Source organism: Sebastes fasciatus, chromosome 10, assembly GCF_043250625.1.
Source record: "Sebastes fasciatus isolate fSebFas1 chromosome 10, fSebFas1.pri, whole genome shotgun sequence".
Classification (NCBI taxonomy): domain Eukaryota; kingdom Metazoa; phylum Chordata; class Actinopteri; order Perciformes; family Sebastidae; genus Sebastes; species Sebastes fasciatus.
In genome coordinates, this window is record NC_133804.1 from 15,624,354 (window position 1) to 15,644,097 (window position 19,744).

The 19,744-nt window shown below is 38.4% G+C and overlaps 1 protein-coding gene across 3 annotated transcripts; it reads left to right on the forward strand.

The window, feature by feature from the left end:
* Positions 1 to 307: 307 nt before the first annotated feature.
* Positions 308 to 19,534, forward strand: adgrg4a (adhesion G protein-coupled receptor G4a). Of its 3 annotated transcripts, none has more exons than XM_074648473.1 (29): positions 308 to 424; positions 516 to 627; positions 1,350 to 1,985; positions 2,765 to 2,862; positions 2,957 to 3,015; positions 3,758 to 3,803; positions 4,669 to 4,706; positions 4,831 to 4,979; positions 5,523 to 5,582; positions 5,716 to 5,799; positions 7,753 to 7,838; positions 7,927 to 7,997; positions 8,078 to 8,105; positions 8,253 to 8,275; positions 8,358 to 8,500; positions 8,584 to 8,713; positions 9,482 to 9,588; positions 10,791 to 11,007; positions 11,656 to 11,824; positions 12,860 to 13,012; positions 14,310 to 14,444; positions 14,525 to 14,570; positions 14,741 to 14,844; positions 15,133 to 15,254; positions 15,439 to 15,707; positions 17,083 to 17,185; positions 17,364 to 17,644; positions 18,462 to 18,563; positions 18,692 to 19,534. In XM_074648473.1, the coding sequence occupies exons 2-29, from the start codon at positions 561 to 563 to the stop codon at positions 18,838 to 18,840; spliced, it is 3,675 nt and encodes a 1,224-aa protein (XP_074504574.1). In that variant the 5' UTR covers positions 308 to 424; positions 516 to 560; the 3' UTR covers positions 18,841 to 19,534. The 3 variants fall into 3 exon arrangements, with proteins under 3 accessions (XP_074504574.1, XP_074504573.1, XP_074504575.1); XM_074648472.1 differs by having other exon boundaries at positions 318 to 424; positions 519 to 627; XM_074648474.1 differs by lacking the exons at positions 18,462 to 18,563; positions 18,692 to 19,534 and adding an exon at positions 18,003 to 18,104 and having other exon boundaries at positions 318 to 424; positions 519 to 627; positions 17,364 to 17,689.
* The last annotated feature ends 210 nt before the right edge of the window (positions 19,535 to 19,744 follow it).

A 19,744-nucleotide genomic window follows, 5' to 3' on the forward strand; every position in this document is an offset into this window, starting at 1 on the left:
ACAAAAACAAGGGTGTGTGTCAAGCACTTCTCAACGTCCTGCAGCAGTATTTCTTGTAAACTTTAAGCCTTGTTAAGATAATTATTGCCATTAAAACTTTCTCTGGGCCCACTGACACTAAACCCAGGTGCATTCACACTGAACACAAATTACTTGATTGTGTCAATAGGAGAATTTAGAGACTCACATTTGCACAGGTTTCATGAAGTTGTGATTGTAACGTTATCGTGCTTGTTAGTTAGGTTTATTGCCGGTGATTAATGAGTAACTCGGGGAGCTGCAGGGAGAGGGCGTGGAGGTCCTCTTATAGAGAAATGAGGTGACGCTTGCCAGCAGATTCAGACTCATGGCTCAGACAGCTTCTGAACTGACATTGATTTCTCACAAAATAGCTTAAACTTCAGATTTGAAGGAGATGACCGTGGTAAGTCTAAGTTCTGAATTAAGCCACATAAGATAAGTCAATAATTATTGTATTATTTCAAGGTAAATGTAAATTAAATCTTTTCTTTCAGCAGATGACTACTTGACTGACATTGAAAGCGTTTTTGTTTGCTGTCATGAACTCCGTCAGAAGCCTGTCTTCTCTAACTCTAATCTGTCTGTGTCTGCAGCTTCTGGGTTCAAGTAAGATTTCAGACCAATGTTTTTCAGACCAATGTTTAAAGTATTACAAAATATAACTTAGAGCAATAAGTGTAAATACAAAAAAGTGTAACTAGTATCAGAAATTCCACAACAAGTACCAACACTTTTAATGTCTTCAATTGTCAATTTCTTTTTTTTAATTGACTCACTTAAACCATTCATGTACTTTGTTCTCCACAATGGAAAATTGTTTCATCACACAATATCAATGAATACGGCAAAGAAAATGTCATTACATAATCATAAATCCAAAAGCAATATTTTTATGTGAGGGGAAAGAAAAAAGAAAAAAGAAATAGAATAAAATAAAATAAAATAAAATAAAATAAAATAAAATAAAATAAAATAAAATAAAATAAAATAAAATAAAATAAAATAAAAAAGGATAACATTAAATTAAATTAAATTAAATTAAATTAAATTAAATTAAATTAAATTAAATTAAATTAAATTAAATTGAATTAAATTATTAAATTAAAGCCAGGAGAAATAGCTAAACAAACAGACAGAATAATAATAATGTTAAATAAGTAATTGAGTGGAAAATAAATTGAAATTCAATTGTCTTATTATGTTTATATTTTTGTATTGCCTGTTGTGGGACAGCTGAGAATAATTGATTGCTTTGAAGGCATACATTATGCCTGTCGGGCTCTTTTTTTTAGTGTGATCTGAAATATCTTCTTGTTTTTCTTGATCAGCTACCTCTGCCAGTACCAGCCTGTGGGGTAAGAAGCTGCCGTTCAAGAGTCGTCCGTGTATGTGGCAGCTACAACCAGATGTTGTGGTACCAGCCCTGGAGGAGCTGAGTGTATGCATCCTTTTACGTCGTACCTATGAAACACAATGGACAGGTTTTGACTACAAAGCACCTGGGGGAATCCGCACAGAGCTGGGACTCAGGGGCACAAAAACACAGCTGACAGCGTGGCTCTTCGGAGAAGAACACAGCCTGAAGTGGGATTTGAAATTACATGAATGGTACTCTTTCTGTGTCACCTGGTCCGGCCCAGCTCGCAGGCTGCGGATCTACATTAATGGAACCAGTCAGCTTAAGGCCCCCCTGAGCTCCGTGACCCGACCACTGCAACTGGCCCCAAACGGCACTCTCACTCTGGGGGTGTCTCATTATGTAAACACAAAAGGCGAGCTGCAGCCGCAGACTGGGACGAATCTGCTTGGTGAGATTGGTCTGTTCAGGATGTGGGCCAGAGAGTGGAGCGCCGAAGAGCTGATGGAGCAGAGCTGTGCAGATGGAGACGTGGTGAGGTGGGACCTGCAGCAGTGGAAACACAACCTCCACTGTGCACCTGAGCCTGACAATGACCTACGTTGTGGTAAATATAGTAGGACCTTTTCATCAGCAGTTTGAGCTGTCTAGACTTTTAAAAATGAATTACTCTCAGGGTTTCCTCACACACAACAAGGCAATCTAGGGTAGGGGAGAGTTGAATGAGTGGAATGAGTGGGCAGATAATACACTTTGTTGTTCAGTAACTACGGTTTAAGGTCAAAGAAAAGGTAAAGCACACATTACTGAGTTCAGCAGTAACAGGTTCATAAACCTGTTGATAGGTCTAACAATTTCCTTGGGAAAAATTGCAGATTTTTTCATTCATTCAATCTTTATTTAAATCTAGAGGAATCATTGAGGGCATGCCCTCATTTTCCATGATGTCGAGGAAGAGAATTATTATGCTTTTGTGTTTTTTCTTCTTTCCTTTATTGTGTTATTTATGCATGTAAAAGGTCTACAAAGTTACAAAGCCCAAAGTCCAGAAACACTGCTCCTGAACTACCTGAAACGCCTTGCTCGAAGTCACGCCTTTTCTTCCATAACGTGGTGATGTCACCAAGTAACACATTTGCATAATACCTGCCTAGCAGCTAGTTTGGCACACCCTCAAACAAAGCTAGTTAGAAGAGTTTGGTTTGGTTGATCAATCACAACAGAGTGGGCCAGCTGACCAATCAGAGCAGACTGGGCTTTAAATAAAACGGTTTTGAACATTAAGCATGTAAATATGTTCTAGTAGAAACCCGTATTACAAATATGCACCTGAAAATATGTCGTCTTTAAAGCTGCCATTTTCTTCTCTTTTTTTATTTTTTTTAGCATGGTCACTCTACAAAATCAAAATGTGGACATTCATAGTTCCCGCTACAGAGCCTGGAAAATGTTCAGTGTCACTGGAGGAAGTGACAAGAAACTGGGTATGAAGATTGTTCGGATATGTAAATGGAATTTGTCAAACAATAACAAAAAAGTCAGATAAAAATAGTTCATCTTTTTGTCATCTCTTATCAGATGGAAAGCATTTTCCCTCGCAACATTTCCGTCCATAACATCCATGTGTCATCGCCAAGGTAACGCAACTGTTATTAGCAAAACACTCCATTCAGCTGTTAGTGGTGGAGGAAGTACTCAGATCATTATCTTACAGGAAGTAGAAGTAGCAATACTGCAATATAAAGATTTGAAGAGTCCTGCATCGGAAATATCACCATCAGGTATTATTAGTGACAAGCACTTAAAGTATCTAAAGTAAAAGTACTCAATGCAACAAGTGTTATACTATAATATATATATATTAATATATATTATTGGATTATCATTACTGATGGAACAAATTTTAGCTGTTTTATATACTGTTGGACAATTTAATCTACAACTGTGCAAGGGGGGTCGCGATATACCGGTATTGACAATAACCGTGATATTTAAAAATGAAATTTTGATATCATGTTAATAAGACACATATGATAATGTTGTGTAAATAATCCATTTTTATATACAGTTATATTCTTTTGTATGTAATCTGTAAAGTAACCAAAGCTGTCACATTTATGTAGTGGAAGTACAGTATAAAGTAGCACAAAATGTATATATTCCTTTAAAGTACAAGTACAGTCCTTATAAATGTATTTAGTTACTTTCCACCACTGCCAGCTGGTTTCTCATTAAGACAGACTAGCTGTGTGTCTGTCTGTGTGTGTGTGTGTGTGTGTGTGTGTGTGTGTGTGTGTGTGTGTGTGTCTTCTGTAATCATGGTTGAAACCTTTGACGACATTTCTGTCTGTAATTTCTGTTATCTGTGTTCCCACACAGCCGCTCCTGCCATGTGGTTAATAATTCTGCTGCTCAACCACCTCAGGTACAGCGCTATTATTAAGAGTCCGCAGTTTGATTTTCCACAGAAAGAAGCAGCAATATCCTCAAAGACCAGCTGATTAGGAAACAGATGAGAGGCTTTTTCTTTTTATTGAGAACATGACGTACGTGAGGTCAGTTCAGAGGCAAGGTGGCTGTGAATTATTATATTAAGATAAATCAGTTAAGTAACTAAGTAAGTAAAATCGTTCAACCTTTTGAATGAAATGTATTATATCAGGATAAACTCCTTGAGATGCATCATCTCCAAACAAACACTCATAAAACAAATGGAAAACAGAACAGTACAAGACACAATGTTATATAACACAACGACAGCGACAAAAGAAACAACAATAATACATATATAATAATAATAATAATAATAATAAGGAGAAGAAGAAGAAAAAGAAAAAGAAGAAGAGCACAACCTTAGACTAAACACAATCAAACGAACAATGATCAATCTCTAAATAGTGAGAGGAACAGTGATGGCATTCCTGAATGCATTGGTCTGTTTTAAGATGTGAAAAAAACATTTTTAAATAAGCGAAATGATGACAGAGAACAAATATTTAAAGGTAACTTATTCCAATCTGAAGGAGCCCAAAACATTAAAGCTTTCTTACCAACTTCTTTATCTACAAAGGGGACAATAAAAAGGATCTGATCAGGGCACCTTGGTGAATAATTTGACGTATAAGGAACAGAAAATTGTTTTAGACAATAAGGATAGTTAAAGTTAATGCATTTAAAAAATAAATTGATACCAGTGAAATGTATGTCTTATATCTAGAGGGAGTGTCTAACATTGTGCAATGGTGTTTAAACCTTTTAATAAAGATGTGAAAAAATATCTGTGTTCTCAGGGATCAAGAGCATTGTCAAACTCCACCTGTGACAAGTGGTAGGATTAATTCAAATCATGAAAAGGATTATAATAATTACAGTATATAAACAAAACAAGCCAGATATTCTCCAAACAAGGAACAAATGCAGATTTAACACATGCCACTGTGATATATCCCCAGTTTCAACTGTGAAGTCTACGTGAACGTGGATCCTGCTGCTAACGTAGAAGTGGTTCAGGCGGGAATCGCCTCGTTGCTGACTTCCACCTTCTCTTACGACTTCCTCAACCTGACAGCTGACCCGAACAGCATCAGCATACTACCTGTGGGTACGTATAGTCTGTACAGGAGTAAAACGCACTCACTGTTGTGTTTTAGTGGACTACTGCATCAGTCAAACATTAACCAAACACACATTTTATGACCATAATTATTGTCTTCAAAAAGGATGTATGTTCATGTCACATGAAAGTTGACGGCTTCTCTCGGGAGTGTATGTACGTATATGATTGTATGATGTTTGTTCAGTTCTTGTATTTTATGAACACAAGAAGACTTTGGGGTTTACTGGCAATATTCACTTGATGTATGAACATTAACAAATCCATTAAATTGATTCAATTTACCATGCACTTTCCCTGAGGTTGTTAAGTGGCTGAATTAAAAGGATTCTGCCTATATAGCCCACACTAATGAAAAAAGTTATTGCACACTTGCAGAAATACATTAGAGCCAGACACGTCATTTCTGTGTTTCTAAAAATACCTGAATATGTACGACTATTTATTAGAGGAAATTTACATTTCCATAATTTGATTTCCATCAGACATCATGCTATTTTTGTAATGTATGATTTATTTGGTCTCTGTCAGAGTTACTCCCTCCAGTGTCAGAGCCACTGCCAACTGTCAGCACCGGTGCACTTTCATCAGGTGAGTATGCAAGAAACGATAAAACAATGTTCATGAGTAACAGAAATATGAAGTAATGTAATTTATTTTAATCAAGTTCAAGACAATGTCTTTGTGCTGTGATATTATCTAGTCTTGTCATTTGATTTCACAGAAACAGGTCCGACTCAAAGTCATGGAGCTCGACCCGCTAACATGTCAACGACAGGAGATCCTCTAGAAGTCAACAAGACGGCCGGTCAGTTCACTAAACTCAGATGAATCATGTTTGTCCGTCTTCTTGATTCTTAGTTCAGATCTTCACTGTTCTACTGTACAAGAGAAAATGCATTTTGCTGGAAGGCAGCATTTAAACATAAAAACATGAACAACATACATAAAAACACAATGAGACATTGAAAGACATTAAACATGCTGGTTGTGTACACAGAACAGAGTACAATAATGTGATAAAAGCAAGAAACAATACGGAGAAGATGAAGTGCCAAGCTGTGCAGGGAACAAAGAGGCAGTTTATATTAAGAGTGCTTATTGCACATGAGATGAAGAAAAACTTGTTGCATCTAATTTATGGAAACGTGAATTCCTGACTAAAGAAGTCCCTTTAAGACAGGCTGGTCTGGATTTGCTATGATGGATCTCGAATGATTTTAGTCGCTGCCCTGATTGATTCCAGTTTTCACACAATTACCGGGTATTATGATCAGTAAAATAACACCATCAGCTCTCTGTCAATATTTAACTTGAGCAGAATTTATAGTCTTTGTTGCCTAAATGGTAAATGGGCTGCGTTTATATAGCGCTTTTATAGTCTTAGCAAGCACTCAAAGTGTTTTACAGCACAAGCCAGCATTCACCCATTCACACACACATTCATACAGTGGTGGCAGAGGCTGCCACAGAAACATTCACCCGCACATTGACAGGAGCAATTTGGGGTTCAGTATCTTGCCCAAGGACACTTCGACATGTAGACTGCGGGAGCCGGGAATCGAACCACAGACTTTGATTAGCGGACAACCTCCTGAGCCACAGCCGTCCACCAGCCGCCTGAGTGTTCAATTCAAAAGCTGAATTTCCTATCATTACAAGTACAAAGGTACTGGGGTCATTAACAGTTTATTAACTCATAGCCATCAGTCATTGGTGAAGAGACTAAAGAGGGGGGGCAGAACCAAAATGTTTCAGGGAGCCTGTGGAGGACAAATGCAGCTTAGACAGAACACCACTTTTTATTCTTCTGTAAAATGTTTGACAATTTGATTCAGATTTTGTCTTTGAATGGTCCGAATCAGAGACGGTGTTACATTTAAATCGGTGACCGCAGACAGCCAGCAACACGAGGTCACCGTTTCTGATGGCTGTCGTACACTGTACCTGTGTAATACATGACAGAAAACAGACAAAACTAAATTGTTAAAAAACATAAATATATTTGATTATTTTTATTTTAAATATATATTCACAAAACTGTAAAAGAAAAGTAAAAGGAACCCCATAGGGGTCACATTTTCTGACGGCAGCCATCAGAAATGGTGAGTTTATGTGTTACTGGCTCTCTGCGGTCACAGATTTCCGTGTAACACCGGCTCTGACCAATTTAGTGCCCTAGGCAAGACTTTAGCTGGTGCCCCTTGCATCACAGCTAATTCCATTACCAACTATTGTGTTGATACACTCACACAGAAACTGCATAGCTTTATGTCTTTGAGACTATAAGCTATGCAGATCACACTCAAACAAAAAACTGTATTTCTCATAATTATGTTGTAGTCTGTTCCCCAAACACCTGAATAGTCTTTCCAACTTTCCCTAATGAATTTAAGGTCGAAGTACTTGACGTTAACTCTAGCTATTTATTAGCTATTATAGTATGATGCGCCGGGGTGATGCTGCGGGCAAATCAGGAAATAGGGCCTATTTAATAGGCTTCATATTTATGTTGTTGTTGGCTTTTTTTAATATTTTGAAATAGTATTAAAATAGTGTTAGCAAAAAATAGTTAAAGTTCAATATTTAAAATTAATTTTCTTCCCTCATTTTGGGGCGCCCCTGTGGATGGATGGTGCCCCTAGCATTCGCCTATACCGCCTATGCTTAGGGCCGGCTCTGGTCAGAAAATATTGACAAAAATACACATGCAGTGTAAAGATGCATCGCTGTTTTATCTGCGTTCTTTTCACTCCTGCAGTTCGACCAGACACGTTCTTCAGAGTTAATCTGACCTTAAGCATGACTGGCAGCCCGACAAAACCAGAGGAGATTATTGAGAAATGGGTATGAGACTCACACAACTGCACATGAAAGCGTCCTTTACTATAAAAAAAATAATGTGTAAACTGAATTTCTTCTCTTTGGGCAAAAGGTGAAAGAACAGCTGGATGTGAATCACACCATGATTGTGCTGAATCTTCTCATAAAGGAGAACGCTGGCAGGTGGGTCCCATTGAATTCACTTTATTGTTGCATGACTAGCATCTCTGGTTGACTTATTATTCATCTGTGATATTTCATAGGAACATGGAGCAGCACAATGGACAGATGGTGAGAATGTGCTTCATTTTAATACCAAGACAAGTCAGATCAACAGATAAAAATTCACTTTACAGTTCAATCCTCGGAATAATATCTCACACCACTATAACAACTGATGTATACAACGCAACATCTCTCTGGTTCCCTTTCTTTTAGATTTCCCCCGGCCAACAAAAACAGTAGGTGACTAAAACAAGAGAAGAATTATGGTGCAGAAAGCTTCCTGTTTTATATGCAACTAATTGTATATTTCATCCGCAGATATTGCTGCACCTTCCATGTTCAAGAATACAACGTAAACAGTGCGGCAGAAACTCAAACTGTTATTAAAGCTGCCTTGACATCAAAGTATGAAAATAACTCCATCATTATTCAACCTATGGAGGTGACGATCAAGCACATTGGTAAGTTGGATTTACCAAACACATATAAAGATGTGTTCAGTTATGGAAGAAGACTTGACAACGTGTATATATTATTTTTTCAGTGCCAGAAAACTGTTTAGAAGAAACTACTTCAACAATCTATGGATTATACATTTGGCCTGAAGCATTTCCACAAGTCAACCAAGAAATGGGATGCAGAAAACCCAAATCAGAGAAAGCCTTCAGGCTTTGGTAAGACATTAACTTCCATTTAACGTCCAGTGGATTTAATATTTGACCGGAGATGAGGAAATTATCAGGGCAAGAATATGATCTTAACATAAGCCAATAATCAGCCCAAACACTTAAGCAACCATCATGCTGTACAAAATGATTTATTGACTGACATTATAAAGCAGCGTATTATAAATGTCTTTATAATGACGCATATTGTGATTTACGATTGAGACAAAGTGTAATAATGTTCAGGGGTTTATTCACACCAGCCTGAGTCATCTGAGCCGACACTCATCTCTTTTTTTTGGGTATATTGCTCTATTTACTCGTACAGATCCTGTTTGTCTTTGTCGTAACAACCTGTTTCCATAGAGACAGCTGAGCGAGACAAGAAAAATTCCCTCAATTACGATGTCCTGTTCTCAACCAGTCCTCCCACTCTGCACACAAGCTCTGACCCACATACATGTAACACTGATGGATCCGTGCCAGCCTGCAGCTCAAATCAATTTCCTATAAGTGAATTATTAGTGTAATGAAGGGCTTCAATCTTCTGGCTGCCAAATTTGATATAAATATCACTCAAGGGACAATATGGGTAATCAGTTTTATGGTCTCTTAGTGAAGCCGTTGATGCTTATTAAGATTAAAACACATCATCAGCAGTGGACAGGTGGTTTTTATCACCCTTTTTCTGATACTTTGTCAAGTTCAATAAACAGACCAGAAATCATTATTAATGTCTTCTTCCTCTGTTGTTTCTGTTCCTCTGATTCTCTTTAGTAAGTTAGACATTGAAACTGACGCGACCAGCTGGGCTAATCCTGATATGAAGAACTGCAAACCGTTTATAACCATATCAGACCTCGACAACATCACTGTCACTACCGGTAAGAGCATCAGACACACACCATCCAATGTTTATAATATTATTTTAAAAAGATACTTTAAAATAAAACATTTCCCTTTCGTGTTTATTTTTTATCCTTCCATCTAAATCCTGATATATCCAAAGACAAAAGCAATAGAGTAACACATCACAGCACTAAATTTGGACAATCAGCTTTCTCCATGAAGGGTTGTCAGCTACACATTACCAACTGAAATCAAAGTAATTCCAGGTATAGAGTCCTTTATAACAAACGTTAAGTGTTTGTGACTAAAAGCAAACCAGAGCTGTATCCATTTTTAGCAAGTTGTACTGTAAAATACCAAGTGGTATGGGTGTACTGTGTGATGTGTATTTTATTCTATTTCCATATTTGTATTGTGTTGTGGTCTTATGATATAAAAAGCTGTGTATTTAAATTACCATGTAGATGTAAAAGACCAACTAAGGACAAGAGTTGAAAATTAACAATAGTTCTAAACTCTCTGCGCAGCACATTTGTTTCATACCCTGTATGGAACTCTGTTAAATCTAGAGCAATAATAACGCTTTAATGCAAATTTATTTTAACGCCTCTAATTTCTTTAATGCATTAACGCAACTTACAATTTTTAGATTGTAGTGAGCTCAGTTTAAAGGCTAGAATGAAGATTTTGGTATCATATGAAACTAGAAAACCTAAAGAAACCATTGGTACCAACTATGTCATACTAGCTTGTCACGAAGGAGGCTAAATAACTTTCCAATCTTATGCTAAATTTTGGCGATGAAGGTGTCCCTTGACCTCTGACCTCAAGATATGTGAATGAAAATGGGTTCTATGGGTACCCACGAGTCTCCCCTTTACAGATATGCCCACTTTATGATAACCACATGCAGTTTGGGGCAAGTCATAGTCAGGTCAGCACACTGACACACTGACAGCTGTTGTTGCCTGTTGGGCTGCAGTTTGTCATGTTATGATTTGAGCATATATTTTTATGCTAAATGCAGTACCTGTGAGGGTTTCTGGACAATATTTGTCATTGTTTTGTGTTGTTAATGGATTTCCAATAATAAATATATACATACATTACCTTTGTATAAATTGCATCGTTCATAAATCATAAAACAATAAATCATACATCAAAATCAAATAAAACTACAACAGAAAAGCATGGCGAAAACACAACTAGAAACATTAATGACAGTATTGTTTTGTAGGTAACGTGGCCGAGGTGGTGGACATGATTCAGGACCTTGTGGATGTTCAGTTAGGTAGCAGTGCAGAGCTATCTTCCTCCGAGCTGGACACGGTGGTGGAGAAGCTCAGGGAAGTGGTTGATATCAGCAGCATCAAACCTGCTGTTGGTGCCAACATCGTCAATATTGTTGCAGATATCCTGATTTCCAAAACTGACATCACGCTAGTGGCCAGCATGTAAGTGTGTGTCTGTTTAAAACACATGCATGTGAGCAGTGGTAGAATGTAACTAAGTACATTTACTCAAGTACTGTACTTAAGTACAATTATGAAGTACTTGTACTTTATTAAAGTATTTCATTTTATGTTACTTTAAGCTTTTACTCCACAACATTTTGACAGCAAAGATTATGCTTTTTACTCCACTGCATTTATTTGACAGCATTAGTTTCTAGTTACTTTGGATATTCAGATTATTAATAGAAAATAATAAATAAAAAAAAAATCAACTAATACATTATGGTGTATTATCACGGGTTAAGTTACCCAGCAGTATACAGTATAAAGTACTTACAATGAGCTCCACCTTTACCAGCTGCAACATTAAAGTGACGGACTCATGCATTACTATTTATAATTAAAATTAAAATCAAAATGCATAATGAGTACTTTTACCTTTGATACTTTAAGTATACTTTGATGCTAATACTTTTGTACTTTTACTTAAGAAAGACTTCGAACGCCAAAACAAAGTATTTTTTCACTGTGGTATTGCTACTTTTACTTCAGTAAAAAGTCCTCATACTTCAACCTTCTTCCTCTAAATATTGTCTTCTCTAATCTTATTTTCTTGTTAATCTATCTGTATTTTTTCTTTGGGAAAAGTGTCCTTAATCTGACAGATCAAATGGGGAACAATATGGATTTCCAAGATGAATATACTGTCAGTATAACAGCACCCTCTCTGGCCCTGTCCATGATCAACGTAGATAGAAATAATTTCAGTGGCCTCACCTTTGGTGTGTCCTCCATTTCTTCAACCATGAATCCAGAGGTGAGACGCTATAATATGTAATAAAGGGTGCCGCAAGTTTTACTCATGAGTAAGTGAGATATCCACAAGCCAAAGAAATGCCAGGCATTTTTCACAGCAGCCATTTTGACATGTCATTGTTCCGCCCTCATAAAAAAGAGTCCCCTTCCTTAATGACTCTTTCAACACACTGTAGTCAAAGAATGATGGATTCATTACGCACCACCGTTTAGTATTGACAGTGTGAGAATGGGGTAAAACTCAAGTGAAGAAAGAAAGTAAAGGAAACAATGATAGGATAAGCCTCATTCATACACATTCCCATCATGCCTATTTTATACCTCATAAATCTGATATATCTGGCTACCAATATAGCTAACTGAAAGCCATTAAGAGGACAGGTTATATGGTGAAGGATGAATAGTGCATAACACATAAAAACATGGCCTAACCTATAGCCATCCACACAAAATATAAACATTAACGCAGTATGGGCATCTTATAAAATCTGTACTTACAGACAATGCATCTAAAAAATGATTCCAAAAGAAGATGGATGTAAATGCTTCAGCAAAATAGTTCCACAATGTGACTTCTACCCAGGAGTGCAGGGAAAACAAAGATGTCCAACTACAGGGTTCAAAGGTCAAGCAATGTCACCTGTTTTAAAAAGATTCAGCACCACGTAGGCCGTAGCCACAGTGGCTGCAAAAATTTACTAAAAGTTTACTTTTCTCAGGCCGGAACAGTCATTGCAGGGTAAACACAAGGTTAATTAATAACATTATTATTATGGCCCTGTTCCATTTAGGTGGGCCAGGGCCTGGTATTGTGCATGCTGGCTCACGGGATGTTTTTTAATTTAACCTTTATTTAGACAGGTAATCTTTAAAGGACACAATGTCTTATTCTCAAGGTTAGGAATGGCTGTGACACACTATTACACCTGTGTTTACCCTCTGTTGCATTAATGTCCTGGAAACAGTGTTAATAAATTGACGGTTGCTTTTAGATTGACAGTTGATGAGAAATGACCCATGACCTTTTTTTTCTCAGATTTTTGTCAGCCAGAGCTTTGAGAGTCAACCGCTCCCTGACACCAATGCAACGATCTCTTTGCCCTCCGAAATCCACAACTATTTCCCTCCTGGAGAAAGAAAGAAAACTCGAGTCCAGTTTCAGTTCTTTGGAACAAATGAACTTTTTCCGGTATTAAATCTTCTTCGCTTGTTACTATCTGTCATCTTGTTTTTTTCTTTTTCATTTTTCTTATTGTGCTTTTTGTGACATTTTGGAAACAAGTTTATTCGCTGTCTTGCAGAGAGTTAAATCAAAAGATCGACACCACTCTCACGTCTGTGGGATAAATATGAAGCTACAGACAGGAGATGGTTAGCTTAGCTCATCATTGAGATAGGAAACCATTGACTGTATGTAGTCTGTAACAGCATAAGATGGACAACATGACAACTCCCTAAAAGTGAGCCAAAACATCTCAATCGCCCCCTGGTGGCTGGCGGCAGTATAGGTTATAAAGCCCGCCTCCTATGGGACGTGGGATGGGACATGGGCCAAACTAAAACGTCAAAATACACGTTGAATATGTCAGAGATGGTTTCTGTCATTTTAGGTAGTTCTTATCACGCTGATGTATGTTCAAGTGTTAATTTTTCTGATACGTTTGATTTAAATGAGTTATTATGATGCTGTAAAAAGGGGGGGTGAGACGTCATGATTGGCAGCTGTGAGCTTCTCTCGCTGACAAGCTGCAGCTGTGCTCGGCTCGTAATTGGTTCGGGCAGGTGGAGCCGCGGTATCGAGGTTACCCGCTCACTACTACACAGACTCTGGCTACAAATGACGTCCAAATCTCAAGATGGTAGATATTTTGGCGTCGTTTCTGTACAGTGGGAGGAAGTGGAGACGCGACATCCATCTTTATATAGTCTATGGTGGAAACATAGCCAACAAAAAACGCCTACAAGCGGCTCGTAATTAAAACACGTTATTTCTGTTTAATCCGTACAAAAAACAAACTGTAAAAATGACAATTTGTGGGTTTACGGGGGGTTATGTACCAGACTATTTCTTGGCTGGGCGCAGTGACTTCCGCGAGTTTTGTCGTCACCTTGAGGTTGCCAAGTAACCAGCAGAGAATAGTTGTTTTACACTTGGGTTTTTGTGAGGATTAAACAAATAAGATATGATGTGCTAATTTAGAGGATTTTGAACTGAGACAGGCTAGCTGTTTCCCCCTGTTTCCAGTCTTTGTGCTAAGCTAAGCTAACCGGCTGTAGTTTCATATTTACCGTACAAACATGAGAGTGGTATCAAATATCTCATTTAACTCTCGGCAAGAAAACAACTTAGCGAAATGTCAAACTCTTCCTTTAATGAAATAACAATAAAACAAATGTGGCACTGAAATAATTATATTTTTAGCATATTTTATTGACCAATGACCTTATCCTTGTCCTGTCTCTTAATGTGACAATACTTTTAACAGGAACCACACTCCAATGCAACACAGAGCAGCTGGAAATTGAATTCCTATATAGTATCTGCCAACATCAATAACAGTGATGTCAGCAACCTAAGTGATCAAGTGGTGGTGACCCTCAGCCACCAAACGCCTAAACAGGTGAGAAATGAATACAGTTCATCAGTAAGAAGAAAGGTTCTGTATTTCACTCTAAAACCATCACCTCCCTGTTTTTACAGCCAGAAGACAAAGTACAATGTGCGTTTTGGGATTTCCAGAAAAACGGTGAGTTTGTCATTATTTATTATACTTTATGTTTACAGTTGTATTTAGATGATTTACAGTAATTGAGCCTCATAGTACGTTTTAGGAACCAGTGACATCAATAGAGATCCTTAACGCAGGAAGATGTGTGTCTGTTGATAAGCTGCTTTAATCAAATGTTTGTTTGCCAGGTGGGCAGGGTGGTTGGAACAGCAATGGTTGTGACACCCTGAGTATTTCTGCGTATCAAACCAGCTGTCTCTGTGATCATCTCACACATTTCGCTGTACTCCTGGTGAGTCATTGGTCTGCTTTTTATAAATCAAACCAGGGAACAAGCAACACCCACAACCACCAACATACTGGGTGCAATCTGGCCAGTTGCTAATGATGCAAGAAGCTGATGTTAACACCACAACACCACTTCATAATTATATCATTTATCTTTCAAATAATTATGATGGGATGAGTCTTAACAGCACAGTCTTGCACTTCTGCTTCCCATCGTGTCTGTTTGGGTACTACCACTAGGGGGGTTTAAATACAAGCAAACAATAGATTTTGTTTGTATGTTGTGTTTCAGGATGTATCCAGAACGCCCATCAGTGAAGCTGACAGCCAGATTCTGACAATGATCTCATATCTTGGTTGTGGTATATCCTCCATCTTTCTGGGCATCACTCTTCTCACCTACCTTGCTTTCGAGTAAGTCACGCGGAGCGACACTATCATGCTCATCACATTTTCTGCAATAACCAGTTAGAGGAGACTGGCGTTGGAAAAGCGGAGGTTGTGCATTAGCAATGCTGCTTAAAATCTAATTTTGCCTGTTATCAGTGTGAAATCCAGAGGCCTTTCAGACCGAGTTGTTCCCTGTGTCGCATTTCAGGAAGCTGCGTCGAGACTACCCATCTAAAATACTCATCAACCTCTCAGCTGCCCTACTGGGGTTGAGCATGCTCTTCCTGCTGGGCTCCTGGCTCTCGTCCTTCTCCAACTACAGTCTGTGCATTGCCACCGCTGCAACGATGCACTACTTCCTGCTGGCCTCTTTCACCTGGATGGGCCTGGAGGCCGTGCATATGTACCTCGCTCTGGTCAAGGTCTTCAACATCTACGTTCCCTCCTACATCCTCAAGTTCTGTGCTGTAGGATGGGGTAAGACAGAACCTGAAGTGCTTCTAATTGTAGTTGAAAAAGTCCAGTTGGCTGATTCAGGTTCAGGAGTGGATTTTGATAAGTTGGGATCAAGCAGCTGGGGTTTTATGAATCTTGATTTCCATCAAGTATCCTGGAAAGAACCATGTAATTTATTACAGGGAAATAGGAATGTCCTTGATTGAAAAAAGCTCCATTTGCACACAATTAAATATTTATGCATTGCTCATTTATCATATCTCTTGCTCATAGACAAATTGTTCCATGTTCAGTTGATCTACTGTGCTGTGACTACAAGCCTCTCCGGGTTAAACTAGCAATTCATTTGAATATCATTGAAGCTGCAGTCGGTAACTTTGAGCAAATACGTTAAAAAAGTTATTTTTATAAAACGGTCACTTTATCCTGACAGTAGTGCATGAGACAAGTAATCTGAAATAAAATCATGTGTCTCTGTGTCCTCCTATAGTTCTCCTAATGGCATTTGCAAGACTGCACAGCGCCTGAAGAAAAACAACCAATCAGAGCCGAGCAGTCTCTAAAGCAGCTGTTGCACTGCTGGTGAAACTCGCGAACTCCAATCAAATGGTCAAACTAGGCAGCGCTGATCAAATATGAATCAATTTTCTGTTACTGTAATTCCTATTTCTCACCTCAAATGCTTTCAGAAACATCTTGTAGTGTACTGTTTAGCTGTAAAATGAGGCCAGTGGGCGGGGCTTGTTTTTGGCTCGACTGTTTTTAACATGTCACAAATTCCTCGGCTGCTCTGATTGATTGTTTTTACTCGGGCGCGGTGAAATCTCACAGATGCCATTAGGAGCACCGGAGGACACCGGAGGACACAGAGGCCCATGATTTCTTTCAGATTATCTGTCTCATGCACTACTGTCAGGATATAGTGACCGTTTTATAAAAATAACTTTTTATCAGATTTGCTCAAAGTTACGGACTGCAGCTTAAAGTGTAAGTGTGTACATATAGAACAAAGTCTCTGTTTTACCTATAATTAGATTAGATTGAAAAAAAGCCCATAAAATAAAGCATCACCAATGAGTTAGACGTGATCCAGGGGTTGTAGCAGAACCTTTAAGGGGAAATCAGCTATTTAAAAAAAAAATGTTTGTTTGTTTTTGATTTGAGAATTAATTCAAAAGCAGAAACTGCAACAGACAGAAAATAACACTCATTTCATTATTAATGGCAGGAAAATGAGCACCTCACACGGTCAGTTTGGGAATTTAAGAGAAAAACATAAATCAACAAAACTTCAAACCAGAAATATATCTGGGAATTGTTTTCTTCTTTGCCACAGTGTGTGAATATGTTCAGTTAACTCTGATCTGAATAGTATTTTTTTTGTGTGTTCCCACAGGTGTTCCTCTGGTCATAGTCAGCCTGGTGCTGGCCATAGATAAAGATGCATACGGCAGCAATGTGTCTGAAGAGTCGACTCTGGCGTTTCAGTCCGCTGAATTGTAAGTACAAGCACTAGTGGTCTGTAGTTGAAGCAGGGTGAGTCATGGTGAGTAATGGGAGCTTCATGTCTAAATTGATATTCGGCAGTGTCTTAAACAAATAAAGCATGTAGTTGATGACATTTATCATAAATCCCAGTGTAAATGACATGATGACCGTCCCTCTCCCTTCCTTCAGCTGCTGGATTCAGAATGACGTCTTCTTCTACGTAACGGTGGTGGCGTTTATCCTTCTGATCCTTCTGTGCAACGTCTCTGTATTCATCGTGGTTCTGATCCAGATCAGACAAATGAAGGCCAATAAGCGGTCAACAAACAGCAGCAGTGCTCTTTATGACTTGAGGGCGGTGGCCAGTCTCACCGTCCTGTTGGGCCTGACGTGGTTAATGGGCTTTTTTTCATTTGGGCCGGGCAGAGTGGTCCTGCTGTACCTGTTTACCATCGTCAACACCTTTCAGGGTAAATATGAGCTGCAGCTGGTGTTAAGTAGGTACAGAAGAGCGAGTCATTTTTAACTCAGCATGTGTTCAAACTGTTCACATTCACCACCATGCATTTTTACAGTTTATCTCCTTGGTTTTAAAGAGGACCTATTATGCTCATTTTCAGGTGCTTACTTGTATTTTGGGTTTCTACTAGAACATGTTTACATGCTTTAATGTTCAAAAAATGCTTTATTTTTCTAATATGGCTGTGCTGCAGCACCTCTTTTCACCCTCGGCCTGAAACGCTCTGTTTGAGCGCCGCCTTCCCCTCCAGAAAAGCCCAGTCTGCTCTGATAGGTCAGCTGAACCAAACTCTATGGACTCCGCTCCAGCTCCGCTCTAACTGCTTTGTTTGAGGGTGTGCCAAACTAGCCGCTAGACAGGTATTATGCTGATGTGTTACTTGGTGACATCACCACATTACGGAAGAAAAGGCGGGACTTCAAGCAAGGCAGTTCACGAGCAGTGTTTCTGTGGGGGAGAGTAACTTGCTTTGGCGCGGACTTTGGGCTTTGTAACTTTGCAGACCCTTTACTTTCACAAAAAACTATATAACACACTACAGGAAAGGGGAAAAGCACAAAAGCATAATAGGTCCCCTTTAAACTGATTTCATATTTGTGGTACACAAATGTAAAGACAATAACACTTTTAAGAGTGCAGTTAAAGGTAATAAACGAAAATGAAACTATGAAGTGCTAAAATGAATAGTAAAACAAAAATACTATTGTGTCTATATCATGTTGCAGTATTTCACAATTGTCTACAATGTCTGCTCTTTTGTCCTACAGGGTTTTTTGTCTTTTTGTTCCACTGTTTGATGAAAGAAAATGTGAGGAAACAGTGGAGAATCCACTTGTGCTGCGGTCGTTTCAGACTCAGTGATTACTCAGGTACATATTGTTTATGGACGTGGAACGTATTGCAGCACAGTGGCCAGATGGTTGTGGGGGAAGTATTTTCAAGACGGATGATTTATGCATTGTTTTCTCTCTCTCTCTGTCTTTCACTGTGTGTTCAGACTGGAGTCGCACTGTGACAGTGGGCGGTCGCTGCAAAAAGAACCATCTTGTTAACTCTGACTCAGTCGCTTCTGACAACACTTCCACCATCAGGAAGGTCTCCGACTCCTCAACAGGATCAGCACCAAACCACCACCAGGGGGCATGAGCAGGCCTCTGTATGTGCCCTTCAGTATACAGTAGCTCTAAACCCTTCAAGATCCACTGTGCAAAAACAAACACTGATAGCAGAAAATAGAACAGCTCCATGTCTGTAATGGACAGGGAAAGATCAACTAACCACACGTTCAGAGAGATACAATGGGTATGTGGACACTCCTGCACATTAATTAGCCATAATAATAATAATAATAATAATAATAATAATAATAATAATAAGGTTACAGTCAGAACAGTAAGTTCAAAGTACCGTAAAGGTTACAGTCAGAACAGTAAGTTCAAAGTACCGTAAAGTGCACATTGTATGCAAGCATACATGTTTTGTGTTTGTAAAACTTTTAATAGTAATGAGTGAAGTAAATGTTGCACAGGAAGCAGTTATAAGAGTTTTCCATTTAAATGTAATGTGAATGTAATGGAAAGGACAGTATCTGTAACCAAGAACTGTTTTCAAGTAAAGTACATGAGAAATTATACTCGTGAATATATATATATATATATATATATATTTATATATATATATATTTGCACTTTAAAAGACATGAAACCATCTCTCAGTCTGCAGTCTGCTTCTTCTTTGGACCTTAAAAAGTTTCACTGCTCATGATATTTTCCTTTGAAGACATTTTTTTAAAGTATACTTAATGTCAATGATAATAAAATATGAATGTTTGGTGAGCGTCTGAAGATTGCTTTTTTTCTATGTGAAGATTTCAACCCATCAAGAGCACCAGTTTGTGAAACAGTCATGAAAGTCAGTGTATTGATTCGTGTATATAGACACGAATTTAAAAAAAATTTTGTGATGGTCAGCACGAAATCAATCCACGTTGTATGTAATCCACGTAATTGTGAACCGGGAAGGAGGCCGTAGTGGATGGGTGGATCAAAAA